Source organism: Mus caroli, unplaced genomic scaffold, assembly GCF_978045245.1.
Source record: "Mus caroli unplaced genomic scaffold, Mus_caroli_1 scaffold_16, whole genome shotgun sequence".
Classification (NCBI taxonomy): Eukaryota; Metazoa; Chordata; class Mammalia; order Rodentia; family Muridae; genus Mus; species Mus caroli.
In genome coordinates, this window is record NW_028227271.1 from 35,907,916 (window position 1) to 35,924,060 (window position 16,145).

General features: G+C 42.9%; 1 protein-coding gene across 3 annotated transcripts in view; it reads left to right on the forward strand.

The window, feature by feature from the left end:
* Positions 1-16,145, forward strand: part of Zfat (zinc finger and AT-hook domain containing) — a 183,701-nt gene that overhangs the window by 123,317 nt on the left and 44,239 nt on the right. The window contains exon 12 of one of the 3 annotated variants that reach the window (XM_029469961.2): positions 3,362-3,411. The exons of the other annotated variants lie outside the window; for them this stretch is intronic. Within the exon in view, the coding sequence (XP_029325821.1) occupies positions 3,362-3,370 (9 nt within the window). The 3' untranslated portion in view covers positions 3,371-3,411. Of the gene's footprint in view, positions 1-3,361; positions 3,412-16,145 lie in introns of those variants that run through there. 3 annotated transcript variants of the gene reach the window in all.

Sequence of the window (16,145 nt, forward strand, 5' to 3'; positions counted from 1 at the left end):
AGCTTGGGATTCAGGACACCATGTCCCAAATAATTAAATATTTAAAGGCCCCTGTGATGACACAAACACAGCCCAAGTAAAGTCCTTATGCTTTGGTTAGGTGTCTAGTGACCTTAGTTTCTAATTCCTGTCCTTTAGTTGTTACTGGGTTTTCTTGAGTGACAGGGATGAACCCAGGTCTTGTACACTCAGAGAAAGCACTCTTCACTCTGAGCTAATACCCCACCTAAATCCTGTAGTCTTCATTCCCTTTAAACAGCTCCATGGATGAGGACATGGGTGTCTTGACAGGGGTACTGTTCTGCCAATCTTTTTCCCCCACAGTTTTTCCTTTCACATCTGTCTGTGGAGGAGCTTTTCTATGGAGGTCAGAAAAAAACATTTCATCTGGTAGCGAATGCTGCTAAACACCCAAGTTTCTCTTTTTCTCTACTATTCAGTGTGGGCAGGGCTCCTCAGGCAGATACTACTGAACTTTTGCAGTTGGTTTGCAAAATGAAAACAATTTGCTTTTCCTGAGGTAGATTTAATAATTTATAGTGTATGGCTTGTGACAGGAAACACTGGGGTAAGGCAGATTCCTAGATTGTTTTTTAAAAATGGCATATTTCTATTTATGTATTTATTTAGTATTCATTAAGTAGGACTTGAAAATGCTTATAAATTTCTTCCTTTATAGAATCTAGAGTGCTTTTGAAGCATTTTTTAAAAGATGAGTTTGCAGTCCAACAGTAAATGAGATTTTTTTTTTTTTGATGGAAATGACTGCATCAGCTTTACCACTGATAAAGCTTTGCTGGGCATGGTGGCATAGCTGAGTGTCTTGGTGGTTTGCTAAACATGCTGCACTTCTGAGTCAGAGCTGATGGCAGAGTAGAAGACCCTCCTAGCTGAAGGCAGGGTAGAGGACCCTCTGTGCACTTAGAAGCATTGCGTTCCCTTGAGTACCTCCAGTCATTTTTACACTTCATGAAGGAGATTTACAAGCTCCTTGTCACTGCTGCAGAAGTATTGGGTTCTACGCTTTATTTAATCTTGCCCCTCACAATTGAGTCCTTCGGTTGCTCCCAGTTTGGGCTGTTATAAATAACTGAACAGTGGGCATCTTCATGCAGGAAGCATTCTCATGTCTCCTAAAATCTAATGGGTGATAAAGTTGAGAGCCAAGCTCATTACACCACTGAGAAATCACAGATATTGCCTGCAATCAAAATGCATCCTCAGAGGCCCAGTCTGCCTTGACCTTGCATGGCTTAGGAACTGACCTAACTGTGACAACAGACATTGAAGAACAATAGGCACACATAGAGAAAAGCTGGATTTTTTTGGTGACACACCAGCAGCCCAGAAACTCGGTCTGTCTGCTTTATAAATCTGAGTCATGGCAGTGGGTTTATTATATATAGGTGTAGTGAAAAAGGAAGCAAGGTTAGCTCATCTCCGTAGGCGGGTCTCTGTATCGGAGCAGTCTCAGACTATAAATATCAAGGAAGAAGAAGTTACAGTTCAGATTATCTGCATAGACTGTCAACATCCACATAGAAACCAGGGGAAGGCTTTGTCAATTCCCTGAGCCTAAGCCCAGGAAGCCTTTGCCTTGGGTCTGAGGCACTGGGATCCTTGTCATAGTTGTGCTCAAGTCAATGATACAGCTGCACTCAGGACTTATCCACTTCTTACATATTCTCTCAGGGTTCCTCTGCTCCACACAACAGTCAACATGCTTGACGTTAGAGGAGTGCTGGAGGAGGTACCTGGTTGTAATGGGCAACCCCTGAGCTGGAGGGTTTAAACAGTGGCCTGGGCACCGTGTTTAGATGTATGATGTGTGGATTAAATGCAACCAGGAATAGTTGGTTAGTTCCATGATGTTCATGCCACTGTTAGACCAGTGAGCATGCATCTCCAGGTGAGTTGTCATTGTAGGTCAAACAAACTGTTTTTAAATGAAGTCTTGCTTTATTGTTTCAAATTTTTTTAAGATATTTTCTTCATTTACATTTCAAATGCTATCCTGAAAGTCCCCTATACCCTCCACCCCACCCTGCACCCCTACCCACTCACTCCCACTTCTTGGCCCTGGTGTTCCCTTGTACTGGGGCATATAAAGTTTGCAAGACCAAGGGATCTCTCTTCCCAATGATGGAAGGAGTTACAGAGACAAAGTTTGGAGCTAAGACGAAGGGATGGACCATCTAGAGACTATCCTACCCAGCAATTCATCCCATAATTAGCCACCAAATGCAGACACTATTGCACATGCCAGCAAGATTTTGCTGAAAGGACCCTGATATAGCTGTCTTGCGTGGGGTTATGCCAGTGCCTGGCAAATACAGAAGTCTTGCTTTTTATCTAAAGAAGATGTTTCCTTTTGTAGGTGTCACATCTATCACTCCATACCAAGTTTGAGAGTTAGATTCTTAATTCATTTGAGTGGAACATCCTTTGATCTAAATACTAGTTCTGAAAATGTAGTCCTGCTGTACTTTTTCCTGTCATGAAAGATGTGGTGGGTATGGAGGGTGCCGCTGCAGGAGGTTGTGCAGGGGAGAAAGAGAGGAGAAGGGGGAGAGAGAAGTGAGGGTATCAGGAAAAGAGGTAGCTAAATGAATATCACAGGAAAGTCAAGTCAGCCGTGGATCACAACCTCACATATACATGGTTGTTTAGACCAGCCTTGCTGAGTTGAGCCATTCTGTCCTTCCTTGGACTATTTCCTAGCTTGATTGATTGATTAGCTCATTCATTCTAGGAATGAATGAGCCACCATGCCCAGCTTTATCTTTTATTCTTATGAAGAGTTTTCTCATAGGCAAGTATGGAACAAGAATTGGTCACAAACAAGGGAATGACTTAGGTACATGATAAGATGTTCAACTTCATTGATTGAAAAAATCAGCAAAACCATGCAATGATTATTTTTCACTTGTATCAGTAAACATCAAAGTTCAAGTACACACTCCATTGAAAGCCATGGGGGAATAGCGCTGTTCATATACTGTTGTTGGGAGTAAAATTGGCATGTTCCCAAAGGAGATGCGCGGAGCAGAAACTGCTCCAACTGCAAGCGTGTCACAGAGTATGTAAAATGGTCACTTGTAAGAACTCATCTACTCCATAGATCTTGGCTGGTATATAAACCAACTGTGTAGGGTCATTTATCAGAAATAGGTGATATATCCATCAATAGGGTACTGGTTAAGTTAAAAAAAACAGCAAAATACAACGGAATGATTTGTAGCTTTAAAAGAGTCTAAAAATCTTTCTGCTTACTTTTATAGAGAGACATTTAATCTGTATAAGAAACTGTAAAAGGAAGATTAAAAATGATAAAACCATATTTCTTATATTTACTTTCAAGGCTCTGTGAAAACCAATGCAAAATAAGCAGATATATCATCAATTGAGGAGGGTAAGGATATGAACTGAGCACATTGGAAGACAGGGAAATAGTGATGTGTGGTGAGTGTACACATGCATGTTTATATGTGTGGGGCACATGTGTGGAGGTTCACATATATGTGTGTATGCTCATGTATTCAGTGCACCTATAGCTTGCTGTTTTGGCAGCCCATCTTGCCTTAGGAATCCCTGGTCTCTGCCTCCTGTATACTTGGATTACAGATTATCAGTCACGCCCACGTAGCTTCTGCATGGGTCCCAGGGATATGCGCTTCGGACCTCACTCTCTTGGGGAGCTCTTAGCCCACTGAGCCATTCCCCCCAACCAACGCTTGATTTTTAAACTGTGTGAACTGAATGGGTCACCTCCTTGATATATAGGTAAAAATCATAACATTGTAAGAAAAAGAAAAAAAGATATCTTAGAAACTAAAGTCAAAGCAGGTTATGAGCCGAGTGTGAGCATGTTCCTAGTCTTTGGTGCCAACCCCAGAGTAGTGAGGTGCCTTAGAAACTTCAGGATTTACATTTGAGTTAGTTCCGTGCCACACCACCTGTAGGCTGTGTCATTTCATTCTTTTCTGTATCTTATCACCTGTAAAATGCTGATGTGGTCTCCGTCTCCCGGTGTTAGAGATACTAAAAGCAATATCATTTTTATGAGCTGTGGGTCTGGTATATGGTACCTGGTGGGTGATCAGGTACCTGCTGGCTCCATTTTCTTTTCTCCTGTATCTCTTGAAAATGACTCTAATTTCCCCAAAGTACCAAAGCAAGGGGTGTAAAGCAGCCTGACTGTGCCCATATTCTTTTTGTTTGAGTCGAACTGTGCTTGTAAAGCACCTACTCTAATATTCTCATAGATGCTTTACACTTTATTCATCTCTAGAAACTCGTGATCTTTCTGTTGTTGTGTGACTTCTTCATCAGCAAGTATATTAGGACCATACCACTGGGCCGTTACTTATCAACGAGGAGACCTTTGTGGGGTTCCTTTACTAACCTGAGCCACAGTTTGCCTTGTTGAAAACTTCTATCAGTAATCTAATTCTTTCCAAGGCTGCTTTTAGGAGGGCTGCTGTGAAGAGACTGGACAGTGACTCTGTATAGCTACTGACTCTGGCCATATTCATGAGGACAGCTGGGAAGGGTACCAGCTTTCGCTCTCTTTCTCCAAGGCCTGTTGCCATCTTCCATGCCAATTTGGCTTCTCTGTAGTCAGCATTGTAATCATTATTGGATCTTGGAAATGTGTAGTGAGTGAATTTCTAACCCTAGGGACTGTTCTCAGTGAGCTAGAGCCATTCTTTTTGACTGAGACACTTTCCTACATGGCGATGATGCCAAAGCTTGCAAGGCTCCAAAGCCACTGCAGTCTCTGCTTGTTAACAGCCAGCATGGGATACAGCAGTTTGTTGCTACTGACACTTCACCATTGACACATTATTAACTGCATCTTACGTTTCACACTCTTTCCTTTTTATCTGATGTCCCTTTCTTGCTTTAGGATCTCAGGAGGAAACAACATTTCACTAAGTATCTTATATTTTACAGCTCTGTTTAGATTTGACAGTTTCTCAGACTTCTTGGTTTTGATGGCATTGGAAGAGAATATTCTCCCATTTAGGACTTGTTGACCTTCTGTGTCTCTCTCACCCCCACTCCCTCCCTCCCTCTGTGTGTGTGTGTGTCTCTGTATGTGTCTGTATGTCTGTGTATCTGTGTTTAAGTAGTTGCTATGGATGCTATTTTTTAAAAACTGCATATGGTTTCAAATAATAATTATTTTGTGAACATAAAAATAAAATCCACAAAACACTATATTTCTCTATTGACAAGCTTATTCTTTAGTATCATTTATATTATGTTTAATTAAGTTGTTAACTCTTCAACACAGTGCTGCTTTTGTTTCAAATAACCAGCAATATTTAGGGAAAATTCAAATGTACATTTGAAAATATAATTCTTAACATTTTAAAGTTAAAACATTAAATTGAAAATATATTAAGAGATGTAAACATCAAATTTACCTATATACTTAACCCCTTTCCCTTGCAGGTCTGGACTTTGGTCAGATACACTATTTTCTGGCCTGGAAATTTTCCTTGAGCATACTCATGATGCTCATGTGCTAGACAGACTTGGGTTTTCTTTTTTTCTTTGATAACACCTTCATTTGTACAGAGTATCTTGAAGGCAGAGGCAGGAGGAGCAGACACCATCAGGTGAAGGCTAGCCTGCTCTATACACTCATCTACATACTGATCTATGTGCAGGCTGAGCCACAGACTGAGTATCTGGGGAACATCACAACAAGAGACTTTTCTTTTGCTCTCTGTCCATCACTGGTTTGAACTTGTCTGTCATGGGTTTTTTTTCTTCAGGCTGACTCATGTTTTTTCTGCCCTATTTTGTTTTCCTCATAGGAACACTAGGAATCAAGGTATCCTTTGTGTGTACTGGACTTGCAGTTGGTGAATCTTTGGGTATGCGGGTGGTGTCTTTCATCAGCTGGACACTTCTCAGCCATTGTCTCCTTAAACACTTCTCTCTGTTCATTTGTTCCCTGTCCCTTTCTTAGGGCAGTAACACCCGTGTCTTAGATTCCATTACTCAGAAGATCTCTCACCTCCTTTCCCTTTCTCTCCATCTCCTTCTATGTCTTTGTGTCTCAGTTATTTTTCTTGGCCTTTCTTCAAGATCATTATTCTTTGTCTTTATGTTGTATATGCCATTTGTAAGACTTTCAAATAAAGGGTTTTAGTATTTAAAAATTCCTAGCATTTTCATTTGGTTCTTTCAAATTGGCTCTAGTTTTCTTAACTTTTTTCATCTGTCCCTACAAGTTCTTTCTTTCTTCCCAGAGCCTTTCACATACACTTATTTTCATAGTTTATTCTAATAATGTCAACATATGGAATCTATATATCAATCCCATCCCCATTTTGAGGTTACATTGCCTTGCTCCTCTCTCTACATATATCAGAATATTTAATAGATCAAATATTATGTTTCAATAAATAATTAAGTCCCACTTAAATACTAGTTGATATAAAAAATGTAAGTGATTTCAATGTGCAGTATTGTGCAGAAGAGGCAATGAAGCAAACCCAGCTGCTCTTATGAGAGGTTAGCTTAGTGGTTGGACTTCACAAATTCCTGACACGCGGGCTGATAAGAACTTATTCTGCCTTCATTGTGCAAAAGATGTGGTTTATATTGGAGACCTGTCTTCCTTCCTGGAGCAAGTCCTGTAAACTTCCTAAGTTACCTGTTGCTAGCAATAGAAGCAGTATATGATCTACCTCTATACACATGAACACTTGTAAGAAACTTAGTAATAAGGACTTGCCACATGATTCTCAGATGCTCAATCTGTCCTTTCTCTGCCTTCTTCCTGGTCACAGGAACTCACCTTGACTGCACATACTCTGTCTGTCATGGTCCCATTACTCAACATTCTTGCTATCTGAGGCAGGTGCCAGCTGTTCTTAGAGTCATAGTCACATATCCCACTGGTTTGACAAGTCCCTTAATGGTGTGCTCTAACACATAAATGTGCCACTGTTGTGAGAACCTTTCACCAGGTGTATTATCTGTATAGAGTGCTTGTGAACATCTAGGCATTTGCTCTTCATCAGCCCCACCCCTTCCCACTAGACCATGCCCATGCTTTCCAGTTCTGCTTCCTGGCAAAGATCAGGCTCTATATTTCCCCACCATCCTCTCCCCATCATTGCTGCCCACCAGTGCTTTCATCACACTGAGACATATTGCAAGGGCTCAGTACCCAAGAGACTTTGCACATTAGCTCTATCCTCTGTAGAGTTTCAAGGTCACCAAGAATCTCCTGGCCTCTAGAGAATACGTTTAAAGAAAAAATGATGTGTGAGTTGTGCAAGTCTGCAAAGAAAAATTCATTCTGAAGTCAGCAATATGTACCTTTTGGAAACTGTTCAGGGTGGCTGAATGCTGACCCATCTTTATTTAGCTTCCTCTGTTTCTGACACTGTGTGACCTTCTTGGCCATTGGACCTTTCCTTTTTGTGGTCAGAAAGCCCTTAGATATAGCTGAGGTCAGGAGTTGACCCTTCACCTTGACAACACAGTGTCAAATTTATATTTGATATGTATTTGAATGCGGTTGAATCCTTGACGGTCAGTGCCACAAAAGCCCAAGGAATCGATTGCTTTATTGCAGTTGAAAATTTGCCTAGCCACAGCATTGTCGCAAAACTGATAAGCCGTTAAGGAGACTGTAATCTCTAATCTCGTTATCACTGGTAAACTTCTAACTCTTCCCTCTGGAGTACACTGTACCACTGCTCAGCAATCACAATGTTCAGGGGCAAAGTAAGGACAACTAAGGGATTCAATTTTTACTGGATCTTTTGATGCAATGCAATGTACGTGAGATGATCTGGGAACCAGACCCGTCTCTGTCAAGCAGTGCCAGGTGCACAGGCTTCTGGGCTGAGCTCAGGCCTCTGTGTAGGCCAGGTGTGTAGGCCTCTGCAGAGCCAAAAGTGCATCAAAAATAATAGCTGTTGTATGGAGTGTTAGGGGAAAGTTATGTCCCAGGAGCTGTGGGAACTCAGAAGACCAGCACAACCATCATTCTCATTTTTCAATTCTTCTTTCAGCCAAGTTAAGATTATATTATCCTATTGCTTAAAACCCCTATTTTTGAAACTGCAGCAAAAAGATTCTCCACTGATTGATAACCACAAGTCAAAGGGAATTCAAGCAGCACTTGGAGAAGGAACAGATGAAAGGGTTCAGTGTCCACAAGTCCATCGGCAGTGTACTGACATGTATTGTGGGTTTATATGTGGGGAGGATTGAGAATTGAGGTGTATATTTGCATAACTGAGCACACCTGGTAGAGATGTGATCCCCCTGAGCCTTGTCTCTGGATGTTCTGGATGTGTCGTACAAGGTGGTCAAAGATGTCCTTATTGCCTGAGAGGCCAGGGTGCCTGTAAGAGGGTTGCTCTGCTCCGTGGTGTGACCTCATCCTCATGGAGAGCCACTATAAAGTTTTTCTTGCCTAGGAATCTAAGTTTATTCAAGAAGAAAGTCTCAGAATAATGACTTCCTTGTCCATCCAAAATGATGGAGACAGACAGGAACAAAGTCAGAAATGCCTGGCTTCATCCTGCGTTTATAAACAGTTACTTCAGAGGTCCAAGTAGCAGAGCCAGTGCTCTCTAACAAAAGTAGGTTTGAAGTGTCTGCATTTTGATAGTGAAGTAAGTGCCAGAGGCCTTTGTGATGTGACTACAGCAAGCTGCAGTGAGCTATATATATAGAAGGCCAGGGCCATCTGAACACATGAGGACACATATGCAATGTTGGACAGAGAGAGTATGCAGGATGAGGTCAGCCAAGGAGACTCCTGTTGAAATAGTTTACTCCTGGTTTTCCTTCTAACCCTTGTAAGGAAGAAATGAAGGGATAACCTTGAGTAAGTAGAAGACAAACACTTGTAAGCTGTTCAAGTTTCTAGTGTCTGGAGTGATCTCAGTTGTCTGACATTGCTGTGCAAAGTGTTTTATATGCACACTTTAACTTGCCCGGAAAACCCTTTAAGGCAAGTATTAATATCTCCATTTTATAGATCATAAGGTTAAGGCCCAGAACCCAATGAAGGGGCATGCGTTAGGAGTCCTGGAGCTTTCCAGAGATGATGCTGCGGTTTTGATGTCTTTGGGTCTTTTGTGAAGTCATTTGGACATAGTGACTCCATCAGTCTATGCATTTAAAGGACAGTAACTTTTTACCCCTTTGTCCTTTCCCTTACCTGATGATACATATCCACAGGTATATGTTTAGCTATCAAATAACAAGCCGACTAAGTTAATAACTGGAACACTTACCAGCTTCCGTGGAAACCACAGAGTTCAGGGGCAGCAGGTGAAGACTAAGTGTGGGATTTCTGTGGCGGTATCTGCCCTTGAAGGGCAGTAAGGTCTCTGATACTGCACTCATTTTTCTGTTTCCTGTGAGTGTGGAGATGTGTGTGGGAGGAAGAAAGGGCATGTGCACCTGGGTGGTACCTTGGCCCTTTGTTAACCTTGTTAACAGGCTTCCAACTGCAGAGCTTGTGCTAAAGATCTTTTGTGTCATGTTCAATTCTGTTGTACCTTAGATTTTTTTTTACAGCATCTCTGGAAAAAATGGAAACTGGATAGGTTCATGTTAAACTAAAGTCCTATCCATCTATGAGTATATTCTCTGAAAACACTGCATTTTTTCACATCACAAGTGATTACAATATTAATAATAATAACAAGAAAATAGAATCGATAACCAGCTAACACTAAAGAGTCTTCTAAGCTCCTCCACCAAATGCAATTAGTGTGGATTGATTTACTGTTACTTATTGTGATGAGTTAATTGCCTCAAGGCAAGCTGGCTTTGAACCTGTAGTACCCCATAGCTTTATAATATTTATTCTTCTAAATTGTTTAATTTGTCTCTGGCCTTATTTGAAAACTGAGCTAACTTTGTGCTTATTAACTGATAATGACGATCTAACTCCTGCTCTTTGGATAGTGACCCTGGCATTGGTTTTGTTCCTGCCACATTTGACCCAGTGTAGAGCTGAGCACCAGCTTTGGATGATGGGAATTCTTAAAAGAGACAAAAGCATGAGCAAACTTTTAACCCTTGGCTTGCTAAACTTGTCTTTGAGACTCCCAACACAACACAAAGCTTCCACCATGAAAAGCCCGCCTGTGTTACAGGGAGTGAATGGTATTTTCATTGACACCCATATCCTGTAAGCCTCAGACATCCTTGTATATCTTTGGTACAAAGGCTAGTCACTAGGAACAAGAGTCCAGGAAAGCTTCCTTCATTCCCTGTGCTTCTCTTTGTAAGTCGCATATCTGTCTATATCCAATTGCTCCTGTCCTCCTGTTGCTCTTTTCCTGTCTGTCTCCTCCAAAACTCCATACATATCAGTATGTGGTCAGCAGAGTCACCTGTCTTTTGGCAGTACTCACAAGGAAAGCGTGGATCCCACCCATGACTGAAAATCCTGCCACCCCCTTACCCTCAGCCTCTACTCCTCTAGCAGACCCAGTATGGGCATGTCACCTGGTCCCCTGCCCCATGCTCAGCTTATACCTGCTCCTCACTTTTGCTCTGCTCTGCTTCCAGATGGCCACAGTGGTCTCATCTCCTTCAGTTTCAAGCCACCTGCTTTGTTTCTGTAGGTTAAATGATATCTCCTTTGAGGCTTTGGTTTTACTTTTTGTTCTACTAATGACTCTGGGGCAGCACTTTCTAGGTTGCACATGTGTACACACTCTGCAGATCTTTTATATTTCTCATTACACAGGGACTCACTTAGCCCTTGCTGACCTCAAACTTGTTATGTAGATGAGGATGACCTTGAACTCCTTCTCCTGCTTCCATCATCTGAGTACAGGGATTACAGGTGATGGGTACCTTGCCTAGTTAATGTGGTGCTAGGGATGGAACCCAAGGATCTGTGCACGATAAGCAAGCACTGTGCCAGACGAGCTGAATTCCTGAGCTAGTCTGCTGGTCTGTATGGTGATAAGCTGACTTCAAGGGTGAGTGTGGGATTCTGAGCTGCTCCAAGACTGCATAACCACAAAGGTTCAGGATACTAGACACCTTTTATTATGGGCCATTACTGGGCTCATTCTCATTTCATATGTAGCCTTGAGACCTAAGTTCTTCCTTCTCACAGTAGTGAGAACTTTGAGATTCTAATGGAATGAAGCCTATGGGAGTGCTTTGGAAGTGAGATGCTCTGTAATTGCCTTGCTCTGAGCTTCAGTGAGTCAGGCCCTGGTTAGTGCTAAGCCTCAGAGCAGTTATGCAGCCAGTGTGCAAGGGTTTGTCTGTTTTTCAGCGGAGAGGAAGTTAAATATCTGTAAGTGTATTGTTTTCTTTGTTGGGCCCTGTAAACCTTGTTTCACCAATGTTAAGGAATATCAACCCCAAGATTCCAGTGAAAGGCACATGGTCAATGCATTCTAGTGTATCCTCTGGAAATAAGGAAAATGTAGTTAATGTGGATCTTCAGTTTTGTGTGGTATTGTTAATCCTGTCTAGCCTGCAGTTTCCAGTCAGCAGGAGCACACTGGTGGTTAACCGGCATTCCAGGCAGGGGCTATACAAAGTCGGGTCACCACAGTGCAGCTAGGGAGAAAAGGGAAAAGAAGCGGCTGATGGTGTCACTGCCAGTTTTCTATGTGTTAGAAGTACCATTAGCAAAATGACACTGCCACCTAGATGCTGTAATTTGAGACCCAGCATCATGTGTAAAATGAAAAGCTCAGTCTAGTAGGGAGGTTGCACCAGTCACCCAGCTGATGCAGCAGCAGGAGAGACTAGCTGAAGTCACACTCATTTGCAGTGGCCTGGATTGATCTGTGACCAGCTCCCCAGGAGGATGCTACCTGACCTTTGGAAACTGGCTCAACAGCCTGGTTTGATAGTACTATCTCGGCACCCTCTCCAGCAGCCCCTACCTCCCAGGTCTCATCTGCAAAATGTCCTTGATTTTTTCACCCTAGATGAGAAGCAGGCAGGACAGGCTTAGTGGCCACTCCGTTGCTTTTTTCTCTGTTCCCATCAGCAGATTGGAGTCCCCTTCATCTTCTGTTCTTCTGTCACTGCAAACATAAACAGGAAGAACCTCACGCTTCAAGTGCAGGTTTTCAGATGAAAGGAATGCTGTGTGTTCTGTTGCTTTAGATGAGGCCTTTTGCATCCACAATGCCCATCTGAGCCATTGGTGAGAGTTATTTCATAAAGTGTCTGTGTAGGCTTCTTTGTTTATATCACCACTAATCCATCCAACAAAATGGGCAAACTTGCCTAAAGTTGTACAGCTGTTAAGAGGCAGAACCCAGGTATCTCTGATACCAGAAACTGCTGACAGTCAAAGATGGTGAGAAATATCCCAGGTCATAGACCTCTTCTGGACAAATTGTTGGGAACACATTCTAGCAGCATCAGTCCTGGACCATGTTCAAGAAAGGTAATCCAGGGGCACCCCCACCTGAAAAGGTTGTCAGCTCACCCACTCTTTCCTAGAATCTGATTGGATAGAATTATCTTATATGAAGTAGTAACTGAATTAGGTCTGGGAGAGAGATGAAGGCTGAATTCAAAGTTCTCATGAATGTGGGAGCTGCCTCCTCTAGCCTAGCTGCATCTTCTCAGGCTACCTTAATGCAAACTTGCGTTTCAGGAGATGGATGGCTACTTTTGATATTAATGGAACAGACACCATCTTCTCCAAGTACTGATGTAAATTTTACATGTGTCTCATTTGACTCTGAAGCCCTGGGGAGTGCTTGCATAATCCAAGGCTGCTGGAGTGTGAGTGAGGCTGAGGGTGGGCCGTGCAGATCCATAGTTAGTGTCTACTCCAGGCATATGCTCCTGCTGAAGGCTTCCCTTTGCACCTTAGGGTCTAGTGATGGTGAAGCACATGTAACAATAGCAAGGCAATTTTTGTGGTACAAATTAAAGAAAGGACATCTAGAAGTTTCCTTTCATGGCCCAACAGAGGCCATGTTAATAGTAATAGAGGCAGCCACTCATGCTCTCTGTATTCTGAGGGTTTCCCACCAAACCTTGCACAGGGGGACTATGTCACTGAGTTCGCCATTAGTCACCCAATTCTTTTCTCTATTCTTCCCTCCACTCTTTCTGAAGTTGAGTGTATATCCAGAATATCAAATACTATATGAACTATGTAATAAACGGATCATTTCCTCATCAGATGCCCTCTGGGGCCTTCCTGAGCTTTTGCCGTCTCTATCCCAAGATTTGCTTGTTTTTTTTTTTCACTCTGTAGTTTTACTGTCTAATTTCTCTGCACGTATGTCCAGAGAGATTAATCTAGTCATGAACATCTTAATTATACGTATGCATACACACACACACACACACACACACACGGCTATGCGTTATTTATTTTTCAAGATTTTCATACATTGTACATGGAGTCAGTTTCCTCCACATCATCTCCCTCCCATTACTTTCCTCCATTACCCTAGATGCTTTCAGTTCAACCCTCATGTTGCATATATGTCCAGGACATTTGGAATGCTTGTGTTGAGCTTTGCTTCAGCCACACATTGATGAGACAGGATAGGGATCTTTCTTGTTCCTGGTTGTAATCCACTCATTCTTTGCAGTAGCCAAGTCTACAGGCTCCCAAGTCCAGCCCTGGCCACTAGGAAAGCACAGATGATTATCGTCTGATGTGGACTCCATAGAGGAGCTGCCGGCCACAGGAACAGGTGGACATGCTGACGGCAGAGTTCCCTGGTGGGAAGGAACTCATTCTTCTGAGAAAATTTGGCGTGGTTCTTGACATGCGTGGGTGTACAGTGAGCTCATGAGCATGTGTCCACTATCAGGAACAAGGTAGCACATGTAGTGAGTTAACATACTTGAGCGGTTATGAACATGTGTGATGAGCATGTCCACTATCAGGCGCATGTACTGTTAGTAACTTGTGGATGAAAAGATGTTGTTAGAATCTTCAGTTTTGGTTCAGATCTGTGAAGTGTGACTCACAGCATAAGTGTCGTCCTTCACCCCAACAGGGATTATCTTCAGTAGGCATGGGAAATGTTTTCCAAGGATGTGGTTCTGTGAATCATGCTTTGTGGATGCAGTGTGATGCCTCTGCCTGGAGTCAGTGGGTCAGCACTGAACTAATTTTGAACTTCTTTATTCATATGACTTTGACTCATTGTCACTGTGTCATATATCAGTAAGACACCACATCCCCTTTTTTACCCTAGTCCTATGGTGTTAGGATCAATTGACTAATGAGACTATCAACGAAAAAGACACAGTGTGGCCTACAGAACTCAAGCAGAAAGAAGTGAAGTCAGAAGGGCAGAGATGCCTACAAAGAGGAGCATGAGGTACCCTCAGCAGGACAGTTATGTCTGCCCATCTCCTTGAAGTTGCCTTAAAGTTTTAGACAGTAGAGCAGGGTGAGGTGGGGTGTCTTTAGAGAAAGAGGAACAGCCTAAGGATGCAAGTTGAGCTGCCAGGTGATACAGTGTGGAAGGAGCTATTAATATTAAACACTGCCTCGTGTATACCTGACAGCCATAGACGGTATCGTGAGCTCATGTGGGACTTTGTACATGCCTTTGCCACCAGGTACACTAACTGCTTTGTCACAGAGACTCTGAGGAGATCATGTGGGCTGTACCTGTCTGCTTCCTGGCAAGCTTAAGCAGACTCAGGAAGAAGTGGGGGAACTTGTAAAGTGAGTGGTGGGTGGGTAAGAAGTAGTCTGGAGTGTAGTCCTGGACATGGTACATGAAGACTAGGGCAGAGTGACCATAAGAAAGGATATGATGTGACTGCATCCAGTGACGAGAGGTAACTGTGGAGAGGAGTGTGGCCAGAGCTGTGGGTAGACACAGTGCAGGTGAGCCCGAGAGGAAGGTACCATTCCCTCAGCTGGGCAGTGGGGTACAAAAGCTTGTTTGGAGGCACACATGGTCTACTTCCTTGTGCGAAAAGGTTGCTCACAGGAGATCAGTGCAGAAGGACTCTGGACAATAGGGGAGACTGGGACCCAGGAGGGCTCTCCCATGTCCCTCACTGCCTGCCTAAACTCTATTTCCCTTCTGGCTGCTCTGAAGCAGAAGTTCAGCTCTTGGGGAGTGGGTGCTGGAGGCTGTTTCTTTTTTGATTTGTTAATCTACTTAACATGATGTTTACATATTTCTGTTTACTTAAAATGCATTCAGTTATAGGAAACATGGCTTATGAAGAAAGGACTTAGAGCGAATATAACCCCAGTTGTGCTTGCTCAACCTTTTGGTATATTGTCTTCCATTTTGCTTCTATGCCTCCAAGAATCCTGGGTGACTGGCTTATCATGAAAGTGCAGATGTAGCCAGGAGGGAATGCTCCTGGGTCACAGGTGCAGCCAGCATTGTTCCAGTGTTCCTTGGGTGCTGTCCAAGGTACTGTCATGACAGTACACTGTAGCCAAAGGGGACTCTGCTCCTTAGAGTACATGTTCTCTTGGAAGTGTCAGACACAAACAGAATACAAGGCTAATTGTGTGTCATAGTACAAGACAGTGAATGTCACAAAATAGTCATTGAGTGAACCAGTTTCAAGATATAAGGGGATTATTTCTGAGCTCATGGAGCAAAAGTGGAAAAGAAGTGTGTGTAGACACCTGGGGGACCAAGGAGGACATCCGAGTGGCTGTGAAAATCACTTGCTATTGTAACTTGGGATGCAAGTCTTGTGATGGTGGTGCAAACCTTTAACCCCAGCACTTGGGAGGCAGAGGCAGGTGGATCTCTGAGGTCGAGGCCAACCTAGTCTACAAATCAAGTTCCAGGACAGTCAGAGAAACTCATTTTCAAAAAACAAAACAAAACAGACAACAACCAGCCAAACAAAAGCCCCCAACAACAATAACAACAGAACAGGATAGAAGAAGAGCATAGAGTCATGGATTCTGGCAGTGGTGATGTAGCAGGGTACTTGAGCATTTAGCATTATTGTCAGGGAAATGGTCTCCCGGGCCCCTTACAACAACTGTTCTGACAGTCATTTCTAACCCCCATACTTCAGAGGAAGGAACTAACACATCAGGGGGTGGAGGAAAATGCTTAAGGCCCATGACTTATAGGTGACGATGGCAACCTTTTGCCTGACCCATTGTACTAAGAGGGCATAGGGACGCAGAAGGTCAG